Source organism: Pseudochaenichthys georgianus, chromosome 3 (genome assembly GCF_902827115.2).
Source record: "Pseudochaenichthys georgianus chromosome 3, fPseGeo1.2, whole genome shotgun sequence".
NCBI lineage: Eukaryota > Metazoa > Chordata > Actinopteri > Perciformes > Channichthyidae > Pseudochaenichthys > Pseudochaenichthys georgianus.
Genome location: NC_047505.1, coordinates 35,304,336 through 35,324,402, shown reverse-complemented (window position 1 = coordinate 35,324,402; position 20,067 = coordinate 35,304,336). Strand labels below are relative to the sequence as shown.

Genomic DNA, 20,067 nt, shown 5'->3' with positions numbered 1-20,067 from the left:
TGCGGCTTGTTATTGATGGGAGTACGGTGTATATACTAATTTATTTATTTGCACCTTTCATAGCTAAAAGCAAATAAATCAATGCTTTGCATTTTATCCAACTGTTTATGACCAGTGGGTTGCACAGCTCAAGGGCCAGGGGTTAACTCAAGACAGTTTATCCGGAAATGGTTTCATTTGTTTTCATTCACCTTAAGGAAAACACGTTATCATTCACCTTAAGGAAAACACGTTATCAGCAGTCAGCACTCATCATTTTCAACAGCCTCAGTGTTCTCACAAATCCCTTTGACCAATGCAGCTTTCTCCCTGTGGACATGTGGGCTGGTAACACACATGTCAGCTTTTTTCAGAAATAAATTGTAACTTGAACTGTTTTATATCATATGTTACCTTTTAGTTAAAACATTGGGTTTACAGCTGTTTTTAGATCATTGACAGTTTATCAAAGACATGTTTGGCATCTTCTTTTGAGCAGTTGTTGGAACAGTTTTTGTAGAGACTGTAGAGAGTGCTAGAGTTAAACTGAACCAGCTATCTTTCACATAACACTGCCACTCCTTAAATAAAATCTTAGGCAAGGTTAAAAACAATGATATTGTTCACATATTTGTAAAAATCATCGGCTCACAATAAAGAAAGCATTGCTTTTTAACTTTAATGTTTTTCTGTGTTCTTTTTATATATTTGTTTCATTCATGCATCTTATACTTTTAACTCTCTTGTGTAAAACATATACACAGTATTTTACCAGGCTAATTGATCTGGGGCGGTGGTGGCGAAGTCCATAGGGACTTGGCTTGGCAACTGGAAGGTCACCAGTTCAAGTCCCGGCAAGACCAAGTGCTACCGAGGTGTCCCTGAGCAAGGCACCGTTCCCTACACTGCTCCCCGGGCACCGTTCAAAATGGCAGCACACTGCTCCGTCCTAACACAGGGATGGGTCAAATGCAGAGAAACAATTTCCCCACGGGGATTAATAAAGTATATCAAAATAAAAAAATCTTGCACACTGATTCAGCATTAGTGTGAAAAGTGGCATTACTATAGAGTAAAGCTCAAAACAAGGCGTCCGATACAGATTTTCTGGACTTTACTGGGGAAAGGAGAGGGTATGTTCACTGTAGTAAATAACTAACGTAATGAACATGTGATTTTAAAAAGTAAAGTAATGCATATTTTGACTCACTGAAGTTTTATTTTTTCCATGATCAGAGGACTGTGTCGATACCACCACAGTACATTTTACACCATTTACTGTACAATAAAACGAGAGCACTAAAAACATAAAGTGAAAGAACCTTTGGTTCCTGGACACATGTATGAAAAGCAGACTTTACAGCAAGAGTATCAACAATTTTAAAATAGAAATGTAAAATAGTTAGAACACAATTGAGTACAAGAATAGCACATTTGATAAAGGTTCCCTCATAATCCACAGTAACAATAGCGGTATCAGAGATTGTTCTTTGCCTTCATTAAGCATTTTTTTTAATGGTCATAGAATACAAAATACTATATATATATTTGAGAAAGAATACTGCCCCATAAGGAGCAAGAGGAATTCTGTTTTAAGTAAAAATGTGAACGGCAATAAACCACAGATATAGAAACTGACTGCCAGTCAGAAGAGGAATTTACCAAACTCCACTTCAGTGGAGTATAAATTGAATCAAAACTGTAAAGAGCAAGAGATGAAGCTGTGGCAGATGTATCCTGTTACTTGGTGTTTGATGGCAGTAAGTCAATCTGTTTCCCGTTTTGTTTTTTTCCCAAGTAGAAGACTTCAGAAGGTTAGAACAAACTTAAGCCTGAGTGCTTTGGATGTTGTAACAGCTGCGTATCTACAGTACAATGTAAATAATTATTTCGCCTTTTGGGTCTAATTTTATTCCAGGCCCTGAATGTGTTTTGCAACATTTATTTGGAAACTCATTGAAATGTCATTCAATGATTTGCACTTTGGATTATTATCATTTATTTTTGCAACTCCAGCTATGTAATCAGTCTTAAATAACTCTGCATTAGGCAACTGAATGCAAAGTAGCTACATAGAATTATGTCCAATGCATTTGAGGACAGCAAGAATAGCAAAGACCAATTCAAGCTCAGCTCATTGTATGGCCAAAGCATTACACTGGAATAAGTCTTCAAAGGCACAATAAAGTATGTACAGCTATATTTCATCCACTACAGACTTCAAAGTAAAGTGCACCATCATCCTATACATTCACATACTGTACACTGTGACACAATATTGTATAATGGTACACAGCACATTGTAACATGCCTTTGCCCTGTTCACCTTCAAGTGGCTAATTGTTCGTGTGGAAATATTCCTACTTGGGATACTCATCTTTGTGCTTGCAGCTCCAAGGAGCCAAAACTGCTGAGTTGTTTGCGAATGACAACAGAAAACAAAATAAACATGTAATAAATACATAATTAACTAAATAAATATAGAGACGTGCATTTTAATTTTTTTATCCATGCTTGAGGAAGAGTGTGACATTTGTGTGTGGCAGATTACATAAAATCCAGTCAGCCTTTAAAAACGTACAGATGTGTAGATGTTAGTTATAATTTACAGGTAAAGAAATGTTAAATTTCTCTAACTACTACATAAATGAACCGTGGTTTTTTTTGTCATTCTAATACAGTATAAAATGACTATAATTATTAAAACAAATTGTATTTTGAAAGTGGATTCTCTTTGTGCTTGTTTACTTCCACTGACAAAGACCATCACAGGGTCCAATCCACCTCCCCACTGTCACAAACACACAAAACGTGAGGCCCATAAAGCATTTTGGGATATGCAGGACCTCCAAGGTACTGGGCGACTTCGAGATCTCAAACCAGCCCAGAGGATACATTGACAGCCCTTGTTGAGAGGACAGAAGCAACAGCTCTCTGCTGAACTTCAGGCTGGGATCTATTCACAGGCTAACTTGCTGTCAAAGCTAGAGAGGGCAATGGCAAAGGCTTGCAGGGCACACATCGGGTAGTTATAGTCCATGGTGAAGACATCCTCTGCCACACGGCCAAACTGCATCACAATGTAGTCAGCTGTAGAGGAGACATAACAGGAAACACATTTTGGACTAGCTGCTTCCAAACTATATTCTCACCTCCCTTTGGTTCTATTGCTAATTATAGTATGGCAACCTAAAGCATTCCATTTTATGTAACGGTTCAACTAAAACAGTACGAGTATGTCTGTCGGTCTCTCTTTCTGTCTGTATCTGAACAGTCTATGATTTGTATATTTGCTTTTGAGCCTGCAGACCAAAGTTTTTCCTACAGACTTCACACTTTAATGTGTATTGCTGAGCACCAAGTGTGATGTTGTTCAGGACTTGAAATAAAAGACTGCATCTGCTGCGTCCTTTGCCTCCAAACGTTTTTGTACCAGGACACCTTGTTGTGTATAACCGCTTACACTGTTTATTTGTTAACATGACTTTCTCTCACTATTTACACGTTTAGGTCTTATACCTCCCTTTGATTAAGAAATGAATAGAAACAAAAAAATGTGCTGTACTAAAACCTACCATGTGCCTCCTTTGTACAACACAACTTGACTATTACAAAGCAAATTGTTTGTGTTAATTATATTCAATAATAATCATTAAAAAGTTTAGATGCGAGTAACTCACGGTCATTGTCGTGAATGATTTGGAAATTTTTGACAGAGGCCTGAGTGACTCTGCCATGGAAGTTCAGCACATAGGATTGTGTGTCATCGTTCCACACAGGCGTTTTGTTGTGAAGTTCAATCACGCTCTCTGTGCTCTTGTTCTGCCACCTGGCCAGCAGTGACTCATGGTCCTGAAATGAAGAATACAAAAACTGTAGATTTGGACACGGACATCATAAATATAAAATAAATTACACAAGTATAAAAGAAGAACGAGTTGGTCAGCACAAATGTTGTTGTTAAAAAAAGATAGGTAAACATACATTTCGTGGGCGAATAGACACTCTCTCGTGGTCCATGTTCATTCCAGGAATGATGACACTCATTTTGCGAGGTCCTTTGAATCCTAAAACATTGGTTTCCTAGGTTGAAAAGATTATAAAATGAACTGTAAGAATGCTTATCCAACACATTTGCCATACTTTAATAACTTGTTGTAGTTATATTGTCAAACAGTTTCACAAACCTCTGATAAATTACACAAATGTACATTAACTGAGCTGAACAACTGTACGCTGCCATATCTCTACAAAGTTAAGGAAAATGTTTTATATCAATAATTTATGTTCTCTGTTGATCTGATAGCTAAGGTTATGTTAAGCAAATGTTATGTTATTTTGGATAATTTAAAGCTACCTCTTTCTGCCTTCAAGGTTAAGGCCACTGTCCTTTATACAAATTCATCTTCCACCTGATTATGGCATGGCCCTGACTCCTCAGTTTGTAAAATGGATGTTTTTATCTGATATATCTGACTTAGACTCTTAATGAAACTATGCATTTCAAAGGCCAACAGACACATTCATGTGGATGTAGTATTGGCAAAACAAATACAATCATACACATGCAGTAGGTCCTCTTGTGGTTCCTATAGTCATTTGATATTAAATACATTGATGTTAACTAGGTTATCAGAAAAAAATACATTACATTAAACCCCAATTTTTAAGTATGATACTGTTGTATTTATAACCTCACTGAATTATATTTGTTTTCAAATATATAAAACGAAGTACAGCTGGGGTATATGAGCATTTTGACTCACATAGCAAATGGCTGCTAGCTCTTGACGCAGGTTGCTAGCTTCAAGGCTGGTGGTGCTCTTCATGGGGTTCAGGCCGCTGTCGTACACAGTGAACTTTGTGCCCATGAGGTTAGACCTGAAAAGAAACACAACAGACTGAAGAGGTCTTTGGATGTAGCTGCCAGCTTACTTATCCACTGAAATGATGGAGGAACCTTATTTAAGTGCACATTTAAAGTATTAAAAAAGAGCAGCCGTTATAAATACCATACAGGTCACCGCACCAAAGAGGGCCGCAAAGTGCTGGTTTTTTCCCTTTAAGTGATTTCCCACCCAAGGTCAAACCAGCTTGTTTATGACCATTTTGAAACAGAAAGTTTTATGTACTATATTTTGAAATAGCATTTGCGTAACTGTTTGAAAAAAAACATGATCCTTTAACCTTAAATCCTTCATTTAAAGAGACAGTGTGTAAGATTCAGCGTTATTTAGTGTTGTAGTTGCAGATTGCAAACAAGGACAAAGCTGTTGTAACTGCATGTATAGCGGCCAAAATCATAAAAATATAAGAAAGAAATATAAATCAAAGCAAAGTGCCACTGAGGCACCCGTCAGCTAATCTTACGCATGGGAAAGAATCAAGATCTGAGCAAAAGTCGTTTCAGTGCGATTTATTATACACACATCAAGCATTTCTCTTCCTTCTTACCCGATGGTAAAAAACCATAAGCCTACCGGGTGCGCCGATCACTACCACCCGTTTCCCATATTTATAATGAGCAGGTATCCCCTCCCCCGGTGCCCAAAGGCTGCCTTTACAAAAACAGAGGCATAGTACAACTTAAATAAGAATTAAAAGGAAGATTTACTATAAACAAAAAAGAACAATAAAATAAATGGATAACTATTAAATAATATAAGCTCCTAGATATGGCTTCATCATGCCGGCCCCTAATTGTGATGCAATAGCAAATCAATTACAACAAAACATTCTATGGAGCCAGGTAACACCTTTACATATTTTAAACTACGCAAAATATCTAATTACATTTCTGTTTATCATACAAAATCTACTAATATGCATATATACATTCAACAAGTCATTTCAATTAGCGCCCGCTTGGATTCCCCCCAAAGTTCATGCTGCATCAGTGTGTTTTGTGGTTTCACCACTCACTGTCCCTGAGGCAGGAGACAATAGTCAAAAGGGTATCAGTGTAGTTTGAAATAGAGAGGTTTGTGTATGGAAAGATGTAAGAAAGATAGTATGTGTGTGCAGGGGATAAGGGGTAGGGCATTGGCTAGCTCTTGGCTCAGTTGGCTTCCAGGAGTAGACAGAGCTTACTAATGGGCCTTTGCAGGATGTTAGTCTTGGTCTGAACTAACACTCTTCTAACCAGACCTTTGGGTCCGGGCAGGGTTTTAACCACACGGCCGAGGGGCCATGAGTTCCTTGGTGCTGTTTCATCGAAGATGACCACAATATCGTTGGGTTGAAGATTCCTTCTAGTGTTGACCCACTTTTGCCTTTGCTGCATGAGTGGCAGATATTCTTTAGCCCACCTCTGCCAGAAGAGGTCTGCAATGTATTGAACTTGTCTCCATCTCTTTCTGGTGTAGATGTCATCTTTTCAGAAGAGTCTAGGTGGTAAGAGTGGTTTGGTTTTCAGCTGCAGCAGGTGGTTTGGCATGAGGGGTTCTAAATCATTAGAATCAGCTGACACAGTTGTGATTGGTCTGTCATTGAGAATAGATTCAACTTCACAAAAGGCAGTTTGTAGCATTTCATCATCCATGACCTGATGTTGAAGAACTGAAAAGAGTACTTTTTTCACCAGCCTGATCAGTCTTTCCCACACTCCTCCAAAGTGTGCTCCTGATGGGGGATTGAACAGCCACCTGACTTGCTCAGAGAGCAGGGAATCCTGGATCCTTTTGTGATCAAGCTGGTTTAGAGCAGTCTCCAGTTCTTTCTGAGCGCCTACAAAGTTGGTCCCACGATCTGTTCTGATTGTTAGAATTGGTCCTCTTCGACATGAAAACCGCCTTATGGCATTGATGCAGGAGTTAGTATCCAAGGTACTCGCCACCTCCAGATGAATAGCTCGACTCACAAGGCAGGTGAATATTACCCCCCACCGCTTCACCTGGCCTCGACCTCTTTTAACCACGATGGGTCAGAAATAGTCAATTCCCACATGAGAGAAAGGTGGAAGGTCTGGAGCCACACGATCTTCAGGTAGGTCAGCCATTTGTTGTTCTCCAACTCTAGCTTGCATGCGTCTACAAAAAACACAAGCCTTTATTATTTTCCTTGCAGAAGAGTTGGCAGAGGGTAACCAGAATTTCTGGCCTAGTCTGGAGAGCATGTGGTTCTTCCCAGATTGTCCGACCTGCTGATGAATATCGCGTAGAATCAGTTTGGATATGTGGGAGTTTTTTGGAAGGATTATCGGGTTTCTCAAATATACTGGCATAGCAGATTTACTTATGCGTCCTCCAATCCGTAGGATACCTTCATCCAGAATAGCAACAACTTTGCGTCTTTTGAGTTTCAACAACCAACCAACTGCTCTCTATAGTCTTTTGCAAGAGGAGTAGTGTTCAATGAGGTCGGTGGTTGCACAGTTATTTATTTTCAAGCTGTTAACAGAGATGTCCTTTTTAATCTCTGGATCATTAAGGAGGATGTGGCCAAGATCCTTTGGCACTTCGGGCCATTCACTTTCCTCCTTTGAAAGGAAGTCAGGGCCATTCAACCATCTTGTGGACTCCAAGAATGGTTCAATATTCAATCCACGTGATGCAAAGTCTGCTGGATTGTCCTTGGAACTTACATGCCTCCATTGGCTTTCTTGGGACAAGTTGTGAATCACAGCTATCCTATTAGCAACGTAGGTATGGAATCTTTTTGTTTGGTTGTGGATGTATTTTAGTACTGATGTACTATCTGTCAGGAAGGTTGATTTCTGTAGTTTCATGTTTAGTTCCTTCTGTAACATCCTGTCAACTTTTACAGCAAGTGTAGCAGCTGAGAGCTCCAGTCTGGGAATGGTGATTTGCTTCAGAGGATTGACTCTGGATTTCCCGAGACTGAATGACACATGAGTATCTCCTTTGTGGTTCGTGAATCTAATGTAGCTTGCAGTGCCATGCCCTGTTTCACTTGCGTCACAGAAGTGATGCAGCTCAGCAGTCCTTATGAGTCCAAAATGTTCAGGCTTCATGCACCTGTTCACTTCAAATCTGCCCAGCTGATCTAGTTCTGCTATCCATCTTTGCCATGACTTTGAAAGGTGTTCTTGGATAACTTCATCCCATCCACACTTATCAATGCAGAGTCCTCTAAGGATTTGCTTCGCCTTGAGGATGAATGGTGAAAGGAAACCGAGGGGGTCGTAAATAGAACTGACAATAGAAAGAACTGTTCTTCTTGTAGGAACTCTGTATGTGATGGCAGCAGTGAAGGTAAAAGTATCTCTCACGATATTCCACTGGATGCCTAGAACTCTTTCTAGAGGTGTTTTTTCTTTGTCCAGATCTAGTTGCTCAACTGGTTTAGCTCTGTGCACTTCAGGGATGGTTCTAAGCACGTCTTGTCTGTTACTCACCCATTTGGTAAGAGTAAATCCTCCTTCGGTACATGCCTTCATTAGATCCTTGGTAAGGTCGATAGCTTGAGTTGTAGAAGCCACAGATGTGAGACAATCATCCACATAAAAGCTGCGCTGAATGGTATCCAGTACTTCCATGCTGTATTTACTGGTATTGTCTCTTGACACTTGTTGCAAGGCAAAGCTGGCTATGCTTGGGGATGATACTGCACCAAAGAGATGCACATTCATCCGATAGACCTCCAGTCGTTTGCTGATGTCTCCTTGAGGCCACCACAAAAACCTGAGATAGTCACGGTGGTCTTCCTGTACTTGTACTTGGTAGTACATGGCTTCAATGTCAGCCATTATTGCAATTGTCTCCTGACGGAAACGAAGCAAGACGCCTAGAAGGGGATTAGTCAAGTCCGGACCTTGGAGGAGTTCAGCATTAAGGGACTTTCCTTTAAATGAAGATGAACAGTCAAATACAAGCCTGAGTTTCTTCTTTCTTTTATGGTAAACCCCATGATGCGGTATGTACCAGAGCCTGCCATCTGATCTTTGAAGTTGATCTTGTGGAACATTTTCGGCATAGCCCTTTTCCAGTACCTTTTCCATGAAGGCTTTATATTCTTCAGCGTAAACTGAATCCCTCTTGAATTTCCCAGCAAGGTTGGTTGTGCGATGTAGTGCCATGTTGTAATTGTTAGGCAGGGCCAAGTCCTTATCACGGAAAGGTAAGTTGTAATGTCCGTTCTTGATGATTATTGAACTTTCAGCCAAGTCCATGAATTTCCTGTCCTCACATGACATCTCTCTTTTTTCCTCATCTTCATTTTCAGTGAAATCCTGGTTGTACTGTGAGACTAGCTGGTCCCTCAGATTATCCAGTGAAATTCTATTGATGGTTGCTGACATTGTTTCAGAAGTATCCATAGCAGTGTGAGATTTGAGGGGCCCATTGACCACCCATCCAAACATTGTCTTCACTGTATATGGTCCATTACCCTGACTGTGGATTATATCCCAGGGTTCCAAGGCTTTGGGAACATTCATCCCTATCAGCATTTCAATGTCTGCATCAATTTTCTTGATTTGGATCTGACTGAGATGGGGCAATTTTTCAAGATCGGAGTGTGTGAGAAGGTTTTCCTTTGAGACAGGAATCTTAGTTTGTGTATACACTTTGGGCAAGTTGATAAATTGTCCTCCATCTATGTTTCCTATTTCCAGACCTGTAATTTCATAGCTTTTTGCATTCCTTTTTTGTCCCATTGTGCGGAGTAGAATTTCAGTCTTTCGTCCTTTAGTATTCAGTTGGTTCATTAGGTTTTCAATACAGAATGTGGCCGTGCTCCCCGGGTCAAGAAAGGCGTAGGTTTGAATATACTTGCTTCCTTTTGCTGCTTTAACTTTCACCGGAACAATAGCAAGGTCACAATCCTCACCGGCCCCTGTTGACTGATCAGCTGATACCTTCGCACTGTTGATGGACGCTCGCTTTGGTTCTGTTCTACTGTTTTGCAGGGTGACTTGTTTTGAATTTAATTCATCAATATGCAGCAGTGTTGGATGTTTCCTTTGGCATGTTAGACAGTTTAGTACAGTACAGTGTACAGTCTTTGCTCATGTGACCCTTCTTAAGACAACCAAAACAGTAACCATTTGTCTTTAGATAATTAACCTTTTGGTCGTGAGGTTCTGATTTGAGTTTTAAGCAGTCCACTACTGCATGCCTGCCTTGACATAAACTACCTAGGGTTGCAGGGGCAGCTTTGATGTAGGTGGGTTGCTGCACCTTAAATGCCTGTAGCCTGGTGTCATAATGTTCAGTTGCGGCGACAGCCGTGGCAAAGCTACTGCTCCTTTTAGGTGTTCTGAGGTCAGTTGTCCTATTGTTGGTGATTATCCTTTTAGTGGGATTTGAGTCTTTAATTTCTCCAAACACTGGGTGTAATAATATGTCAGAATGCTTTTCGGTGAATTCGACCAGATGTTTGAATCTAGCTCTGATGTTTTCCTTTTGAAATTCTTCATACGCTGTTATGCGCCATCTTTCCCTGAGCTTATATGGTAGCTTGGATACAATTAGTCTTAACGTTGATGTGACGTCTAGCTCATCCATGTACTCCAAGTCCTGCATGGCGTTAAGGCATTCTCTTAGGTATAGTGAGTAGGCATGAAGAGATTTTCCATCATCTGGCTTGATAGCTGTCCAGTTGAGTGCCTTATCCAGATAAGCATTTGCAATTTTCTTTTCATTTCCATAATGTCTCTTTAAAAGTTGCATGGCCTCTGAATATCCTCTTTGTGCATCCACGTGAAGACAGCTACGGACCAGATCTCTGGCTTGACCTGATGTAAACTGTTCAAGAAAGTAGAGCCTGTCCTGGCAGTTACTAGTTTTCTCTTCAATTAGGTATCTGAATGCATGCATGAAAGGTTGATAAGAGAGTGGGTCACCATTAAACACAGGCACCTCTCTCTTAGGTAGCAGGGAAAGATTTTGTTGCATTATCATGAGATCAGCTATGTCCTTTTGTCTCTGTGCCAGTGTGTTGAGGTTTTCCTGAGTAAAAATGTTGATTGCAGGATTTTCCAGTTGCAGGTTTGATGCACCATTTGCTTGCCGAGATCTTTTATGGAAATCCACAATTGTTCTATGTAGTGGAGTTTTAGGTACAGCAGCTACTTCAATAAATTCCATGACAGAAGTGTCTGTATACGTTTGCTCCACATTGTCCAGTTCTCACTCATAACACTCCGTTCGATGTCTCACTATGGGATGCGCCTCATCGCGGAGCAAACAGAAGCATCAATCTCATTACGCCAATCCTGATTGGCTGGTGATCTTGACGTCAGCGTCAGGGAAATCACCCCCTATAAGTAGCTTGCGCCACAACGCATGCGTCATTCAAACACCTCTTCTCGCTTCAGAGCACATCTCTACAGTAGCCGGGCAAGCTTCACTGTCCACAGACTGAACCCAAATACCCATTTTGGTCGACGGGCGCTCGCCGGCTACTCCTTCTGCTTCGCAGGAAGACGGTAGTACTAACGCTGTTAGTATTTAAAATCGACCTTGCCCTTCTCTTACCCGAGAAAGTAAGGTAGGTCCGATTTTTCAAGCTAGCAGCACACCTGTTGCTAGCTCGCTCCCTCTCTACCGACACCACGGTAGCGAGGACGTTTTTTCTTTTCTCTTCTCCACGGAGGAGGAAAGGATTAAAGGAGCATACTGCCACACCAGTCAGTATTCTCCGGGAATAAAAGACCCACCGTCCTTTTCTCCGGATCAAGGACAAGGTGGTAACATCTTTTTCTCCCGTCCCACCTGTTGAGAGCGGGCCCTCTCCACGCCACGAGGCGAACAAATTGGACGCCCCTCTCCCTCACACCAGAGGAGTCAGGGACTCGGTGGCTCGACTCTGCGGCTGCGGGTTGAAGATCTCGGGCACAGACACACACCAGGTCTGTTCGTCCTGCCTCGGGCTGGAACACGCCCGAGGCGCTATCGACAACCCCGGCTCATGCGGACATTGTGTCCGCTTCACCGTCAAGAGCCTCCGCCGACGGTTAGCACGACAAGCTAGCCTGTCGGAACAGGACCCCCCCCATGTCCATGGACCCGCCGGGCGGCAGTCAAGACACGGGGGCGTCCGCCACAGAGAGTGAACCCCTCTCCGTGTCGGTCTGGGGCTCATTATCTGCGATGGCCACAGAACCGGAATCCCGCGCCCTGGCAGGCCGGGCCCCGGTGACGACAAGACACGCGGGAACGGATTCCCGCGCTTTACCAATCTGGGGCTCCCGGTTAGACCTCACCATGGTCTCACCCGCGGAGGATGTCCTCGAGCTGGACTACGAGGAGGACGAAGAGGAGGACGCCCTGCCGTTCCTCCTGTCCGAGTCAGATGAACAAGAAGAGGACACCTTCATGTCATCGGCCCAGGCTGCAAAGCCTGGAGCGAGGGCTGCTCTCCCGGGCGATAGCACACCAGCTTCGCCCGGTCTGAGCATGGACCTGCAGGCCGTGTGCAAACGCGCTGCGGTCAGTCTCAACGTCCCGTGGCATGAAATGGCCAAGGAGACCTCCAGGTCCCGCTACGAGGGGAAACATCTTCCCCAAGCAGCGGGCAAAAAGAGGCAACTCCTCCCGGTCTTCCCGGAAATGTTGGATGAAGTGTCGGTCTCGTGGAGAGACCGGCCCTTCAGCAACAAGGTCCCAATCCAGGGTGCCTCCTCCCTAGACTGCGACGGAATGGAGAGGATCGGCCTGCTCCGCATACCGCCCATGGAACCGCTGGTAGCCGAGCAGGAACCCCACGCTGCCAGCAAAGTCGGACCGTTTTCAGTCAGCAATGACTGAAAAGTCCTACAAAGCGGCAGCGCTATCCGCCAGGGCCCTGAACGTCTCCTCGCTGCTAACCGCCTACCAGGTTAGCCCGGGAGCAGCCACCCTGGACGAGATGGCCGACCAGGCCACGGGCATGGTAATGGGGGATCATGGTGGTGCAGGAAAGAGCAAGATGGCTCAACCTCACCAACCTCCCTGACAGAGAAAAGGAAGATGTGCTGGATATGCCCATCGTTCCCGAGGGAATTTTCGGCTCCGCTCTCGCCTCCGTGCAAAGGAGGTGTGAGACGAAGAAGAAGGAGGACGAGGCACTCCACCTCTGCCTCCCTCGAAGGGTCCAGCTGCTGCCTTCACAGCAGCCGTCCTTCACCCAAACTGTCTCGAACTCTGCTCGGTTTAAAGCACCGGACAAGCAGAGGTCGCAGCCCACCCCGAGTCCCCAGCCCAGGCTGGAGACAAGGGCAAGTTGGCCGAGAAAATCTCCGGTTCCGGCTGCAGCTCAGGCTCAGCCAACCCAGAATTTCGGCCAGCAGTCGAGGAAGAAGAAGCGAGCGGCGTGACAGCCCCTCCTTCTCCCCTCCGTGAATGTGTTCCCGCCGCCTCGAGAGATGCCTAAACACCATCCTCAAGTCCGCACAAACACATGTCACACATTGATTGATTCCTCTGTCATAAAATATTTGCCGCTGACGCATCCAGGCTTCAGGCCGAGGGCGCAGCTCAAAAAAATGAAAATAAAATAAATGAAGCCAATAAACAGCCCGTCAATTGTTCCCCTTCTGAGAGGAGCTACGGCATCAAAAGGCGGATTACTGACGGGTCTGTGAAGGCACCACCGCCACGCGCATGCGCAGTGCCGGCTGGGGCTTTAAGGGCACCACCGTCACGCGCATGCGCTGTGCCGGCTGGGGCCGGGAAGGCACCACCGTCACGAGCCGGCTGGAGCTGTAAACGCACCACCGTCACGCGCATGCGCAGTGCTGGCTGGAGCCGTAAGCGTGACATCTCAGCTGGCTCTAAGGAGCATACAGCAGGAGATACTCACGACATCTGCCTGGGTTTCTCAAAACAGTTACACATTATCTGTTTTCACAAGCCCAGAGAGAGTCAACCCATATTCTGGAGAGAGAGGTTCTCTGAAGGGTTTTATCTATAATGCCCGCCGAGCAGAGTCAGATTACGCAGACAAATGTCCTCGTAAAGCACCCGCTCAACATGGGTCTCATAATAAAACTAAAGAGTATTGGTTATTATGTAATGCGTAGTGGCACTACACCCGACTTTTCTGGTACGGGAAGCGCCTACGGGTGCTGTCCTTTCACAGAAGGTGGTCACCACGGACGCATGTCAGACAGGCTGATAGGGTATTTACGAAGGTCGCCCGGTGAGAGGTCTCTAGAGCAGAGACCTCCAGCGGGCGCACGTAAATCACCCGGAGCTTTTAGCGGTGGTCCCCACCTTAAAACGCTTCCTGCCTTCTCTCAGAGGACACCATGTCCTCGTGAGGACAGACAACACGATATCGTGTATGAACCGCCAAGGGAGGTTGCGTTGTCTCCAGTCACACACACTGGCACACAAACTGATCCCTTGGAGCGGCAGACGTCTCCTCTCTCTGAGAACGACACAGGTACCGGGAGTGATGCACCTCGGGACAGAACTACTGTCCAGAGGTGCACCACTCTATGCAGACTGGACTCCACATCCAAGGATCGTGAGTCCACTGTGGGTGCGTTACGGCAGAGCCGCGTTAAATCTGTTCGCATAAAGAAAAAATGCTCAATGACAGCTGTTCTCTTTAATGCACGATTTAAACGCACTGTTAGGCGGGGACGCACTCGTACACGATTGACCTCCGGGTCCTCTGTACGCGTTCCCACCCCTTGCTCTATTACCCCCAACTCTGGCCAGAGTGAAGGAGCAACGCCACACACTTATCCTGATGGTTCCGCCCTAGCCCGCAACGTACGGGCTGGCGGAGATATATCAGCTGTTGTGCGGGCAGCCATGGCAGCCCCCACCACGCAGGGACAGATTGTCTCAGGCAGGGGGGGGGGAGATCCTTCACCCACGCCCAGAGCGTGGGGCACTATGGGCCTGACCCGTGAGTGGTACAATCTGAATACAGTGGGACTCCCTCAGAAGGTGATAAACACTATTCAGAGTGCGAGAGCTTCATCCACCAGGTCTCTTTACGACTGTAAGTGGAGGGTGTTTGAGGAGTGGTGCCTTCAAGGAGGACACATCTCTTTTCAATGTCCTGTCGGGGTGATTTTATCATTTCTACAGGACTTGATCGATAAACACAGAGCTTTCTCCACGATCAAAGTATACCTGGCTGCTATTGCTGCATGCCATGTAGGCTTTGAGGGTAAGACGGCTAGCCAACATCCTTTGGTCTGCCGTTTTATGAAGGGAGCTCGCAGGCTCCTCCCTGTCTCCAGGTCGCTGGTGCCCTTATGGGACCTGGCAGTGGTTTTAAATGGGCTCAGAATGACCCCATTTGAACCCGTGGAAGGAGCTGACATGAAACATATGTCACTCAAGACAGTGCTGTTACTGGCCCTGGCATCCGCCAAGAGGGTCAGTGATATTGATGCACTGTCTGTATGTACATCTCTCATACACTCAGTTTGCCCCAGGGCAAACGAGAGTGTTGTTGAAGCCCAACCCTGCCTTTACACCAAAGGTGGTTGGTTCGTGTACCCCAATTGACATTGAGGCATTTCCTCCGCCGCTGGTTTCCTCCGGGGAGCAGCAGCAGGATCTGTTGTGTCCAGTCCGGGCTTTACACACATATATGGACAGATCAAAGGAGCTTCGTCTTAATGACCAACTCTTCGTGTCCTGCGCTAACCCTCACAAGGGCAAGCCTGTTACTAAGCAACGGCTCTCCCACTGGATCGTGGAGGCAATTGCTTTGGCCTATACGAGTCAGAATTTGCAAGCACCTTCGGGTCTGCGGGCTCACTCGACTCGGGGCCTGGCTACATCCTGGGCTTTGTTCAAGGGTGTTTCCATCCAAGACATTTGTGCAGCAGCGAGCTGGTCCTCGCCGCTCACTTTTGTCCGCTTTTACAGGCTAGACGTCTCCGCTCCAAGCGTGGCCCGAGCAGTGCTGGGCACCTTGTTGAGTCGGGACTCTACCTGTTAAATTCTGGTTGATCGGTGATTTTCGAGATAAACTCGTCTGGCAATACGGGAGCTACAATTTCCCATAGTGAGACATCGAACGGAGTGTTATGAATATGATCTATCGGTTACTCACGTAACCCCAGTCTCAGAGTAACATGAAGTGAGATGTCTCACCAGACGGCACTCCTTGCTATGGTGAAGCGAGAAGAGGTCCTTATTTTTGAATGACGCATGCGTTGTGGCGCAGGCTACTTATAGGGGGTGATTTCCCCTGACGCTGACGTCAAGATCACCAGCCAATCAGGATTGGCGTAATGAGATTGATGCTTCTGTTTGCTCCGCGATGAGGCGCATCCCATAGTGAGACATCTCACTTCATGTTACTCTGAGTACTGGGGTTACGTAAGTAACCTATAGTTTACCTTCTTCATCTAAATAAGCATTCATAGCATCCCCAAGATGATCATCCTCATTTGGGCTGAGAAGTAGCCTCATTTTGGCATCTGCTGCTGCAATCTGTGATTCCATCTCCACCTTTTCCATTTTTGATTTGAGAATTGTTTCCTCCAGTCGCAGTGCATGCATGTCCTTTAAAGCAGCAGACTTAGCCTCCAGAGCTGCCCTTTCTGCTGATGCTAACTTAGCAGCAGATGAGGCCCTTGATGTTGTAGTCCTTTTGGAGGCATTGGAGATACTGTCAAGTGGATCAACTTGTAGTTGTGCAATACGTTCTCTTCTCCATGCTTTAACTTCCTTTGCAAAGTAATGAAAGTTCATAATTCTGGGTTCATACCAGTCTGTTACATCAATGTCCTTTTCCTCTTCAGATAAGAGTTGTTGGAGAGAATTATGCACTTTATTGAATTCATCCATAGAAGTTTTAAACATATCCATGCAATCATCAACATCATCAACAATTCCACCGTCAGTGAGCAGGGCTTTACTGTAGTTTCATTTAGTTTTCTTGTGCACACTCCAAGTTTCCCTCTGCGTGTGGCTGTGGGGGATTTTAAAAGATCCTCTGCCTCCATGGCAGTTTTAGGTTCAGTCATTTTTACTTGAGAGTTGCTTTTAATTGTATTCAATCCCTATGATCAGATTGCGTCTGCGTTAATCCATAACGCTGTTCTCCGCAGCGCGTAAAACTGGCTTGCACAGACGTCCTTATTTCTTTGATGAAGCGTTTAATCATTCCATCCATAACATTTGACACGTTTGGCTCCTATCTTCATTTGTGTATGCATCCATTGATTAAATCACAACAAGCATGACTCATTCATTTTTTCCTCTTGTTTACTCACGAGTCCCACGCCACGGAAGTTTCAATAAGGAAATCCTTGTATCCCTCTTTGCAGTGGGCCATCCACAGAAAAAGGGTTTCCAAAAAAATAGTATCCATTCATGAGGTTGGTTTTTTACTATATAGCGGCCAAAATCATAAAAATATAAGAAAGAAATATAAATCAAAGTAAAGTGCCGCTGAGGCACCCGTCAGCTAATCTTACGCATGGGAAAGAATCAAGATCTAAGCAAAAGTCGTTTCAGTGCGATTTATTATACACACATCAAGAATTTCTCTTCCTTCTTACCCGATGGTAAAAAACCATAAGCCTACCGGGTGCGCCGCTCGCTCACTACCACCTGTTTCCCATATTTATAATGAGCAGGTATCCCCTCCCCCGGTGCCCAAAGGCTGCCTTTACAAAAACAGAGGCATAGTACAACTTAAATAAGAATTAAAATGAAGATTTACTATAAACAAAAAAGAACAATAAAATAAATGGATAACTATTAAATAATATAAGCTCCTAGATATGGCGTCATCAGCATGTTATCTTTCAGGACAGATGACCATACTGCATGTTTATAAGCATGCGTGATAGATAAGGAGGACTTCAGGTGATAATAATAACACCAAAGCGTTAAACTACTGTTGAAACAAGACCCAATCCCTATGTAGATAAGAAGGAGCCATTTTGATGTTAGAAAAACCCAACACATCTTAGTTTTAGGTGATTATACACTAATTCAAATATAATAATGAATAATATATTCCATTTGCCCAACTAGATGCCACCCTATTATGTGCATTGTAGTTAAGTAGTATTGTTTTGTGATGGTTTTCAAAGCTTCAAACAGTTGACTGTTTACCTCTTAAAGTCCATACCTCGTTTAGGCCAGGCCCCTCGAGGACACTTGAGAAGCAATAGATGAAAGGTCACTGTTCATTCAAATGTAGGTCGCCATCATTCAAGTGGGATTGTGATTGCAAAGGTTTGAGCGGTTTATCGACCAATGGTGAGGCTGGCTCTGAAGATTAAAGGCTGCACAGAGCCATATTTGATTAAACTCCCCAGGAGTTTCCATGGAGCCACTAATGCAGCCTTCAGGCTGTCTCCAAAGATTACATCTCTGCCCACTTCCTGCCTCTCCTGCAGCCTTTAACATTAAAAGGATGTACAGCTAATGCACATTTATGAGGAAGGTATTAATAAAACAAATATTTTGTAATGTAAGTGAGTGGTGAATTACAGAACATTTTCATTAGTGAGGCTAAAACAATAAAGTATAATATAAAGGTGCTGTTCATTTATGATGTAAACTATAATTTCAGTTAGATGATTTGTTCATGATCCATTCCTTAGTAGCTATTTTTGTAAAACCTTACTTTTGTTTTTTCATAGGGATAATAACAATATATACATTAAGAGAGGGTGATATACGGTATAGGGGGAATACAATTAAACAAGGAGCCGTCTAAAAACATTTTCTCGGAGTAGATGCTCTATGTAGCAGAGCCAATAACTCACCTCAGTTTACCAATGAAGCTCTCTCCACCTCGAGACAGATCAGTGGGATCGATGGAGATTAGGTAATTTGATGTTTTACTCTTTTTCCTCTTCCTGCCAGCTAACAGGAACACCTGCGTCCAGCCAAGCCAAGAACCAAATTAGTAAATCAAGTTAAATGCACACAACTTTTGATGCAAAACAATTCCATGAAAATAGAAAAGGATTGACAGACAAGATACATCCAATGTCTATTAGCTATGTAGCCATTTTGCTCATTATTGCATAGCTTACAATGTTAATTACCCAACAGATCTTTAGATGGGTATGTTGCTGTTTACAGTAACATTGTTGCTTGACTCGGTCTTCTCACCTTTTTCCCATCCTCTCTCTCCAGGTGAAGGTAGTAGGTGGGATACATGCCTCTGTCCATGCCTTTCTTGTCTCTGGTAATTCTGCACTTTACTCGGACCCCCTGGGGTGCAGGTCGCAGAGAAAACTCTTCAAGGTCATCCACATCAATGGCAGGTTCATTGACTGGGGGAGTGGGTGCTGAGGCAACCTCCTGTAGGGTAACAGCACACACAGGGCAGGACCCCTGGTTATATGGTGGACTTTGGAGTGATGCATTAAAGTACACTTTCATTTGAACAGAGTAACGAGTCTGAAGATCAAATGGTCCACTGGGAAATAGAATGAGCACACTGGATCTAAAATAAGGAGGTGGTGTAGAGACGGGAGATTGAGTTGACTGAAGACAAAGATTAGAGTGGAATGAGGAGCAAACTGAAATGATGGTTATCATGAGTACATTGCATTGAAGTGTAAAGGCTGCAATGATTCTTAGTTTTTTGTGGGAGAGCTACTTGTCTATCTGACTGTATCACTATGATCACACCTCAAAGGGGTTACTTCAAACATATCCAAAGCTGGCTGACTTCAAGTCTTAAAAAATGTGCAAAATATCAGCTTAGAACATATATTTTCAAAATATGTATTGGTTTATTGATTGCATACATTTCTCCGCCTCAGGTTTGTAAAGTCCAACCAAAAAGAAATGTTCAACTTCATACGGTATCATGCAAACTGTAACATACACAGCAAGTTTACATTTGTATTTTGTAGCAAAACAATTACCAAAAAAATACCAATCATGTTGCTAGAAACAAATTGCAACGGCACATTTTTTCTCTCACATTAAGCCATAATGGTCTAATGTACTTTCAGCTATTAACCTTTTTCAATGGAGTCTAGCTGAGCCACACAGTTAAAGCTACATGTCCTTTCTCCAGCCTGTCAATGAGGCAAATGAAAAAGGCCCAGCAACTCAGTTTACCTTGCATGACTTCTTGCTTGTGGCAGAGCCCGGTCGCGTGTTGCTGTTGAGCTGCGAGGAACTGGAGCTAATTTCATCTTCGTCGTCCTCTTCTTCATCAAAATTCATACTGCTGGATATACCTTCATAG

At 43.9% G+C, this 20,067-nt stretch overlaps 2 protein-coding genes across 3 annotated transcripts in view; one reads left to right on the top strand and one right to left on the bottom strand.

The window, feature by feature from the left end:
• The window catches only part of ric3a (RIC3 acetylcholine receptor chaperone a), a 38,090-nt gene extending 37,299 nt beyond the window's left edge, over positions 1-791 (top strand). The window contains exon 8 of the mRNA XM_071202687.1: positions 744-791. Within this exon, the coding sequence (XP_071058788.1) occupies positions 744-791 (48 nt within the window). The remainder of the gene's footprint in view (positions 1-743) is intronic.
• The window catches only part of tub (TUB bipartite transcription factor), an 86,743-nt gene continuing 67,387 nt past the window's right edge, over positions 712-20,067 (bottom strand). For both annotated transcript variants that reach the window (XM_034078992.2, XM_034078998.2), the window contains exons 6-12: positions 19,938-20,059; positions 18,975-19,166; positions 18,623-18,735; positions 4,746-4,860; positions 3,964-4,062; positions 3,660-3,831; positions 712-3,069 (exon numbers count right to left, since the gene is read on the bottom strand). In XM_034078992.2, the coding sequence (XP_033934883.1) occupies positions 2,936-3,069; positions 3,660-3,831; positions 3,964-4,062; positions 4,746-4,860; positions 18,623-18,735; positions 18,975-19,166; positions 19,938-20,059 (947 nt within the window). In that variant the 3' untranslated portion in view covers positions 712-2,935. The remainder of the gene's footprint in view (positions 3,070-3,659; positions 3,832-3,963; positions 4,063-4,745; positions 4,861-18,622; positions 18,736-18,974; positions 19,167-19,937; positions 20,060-20,067) is intronic.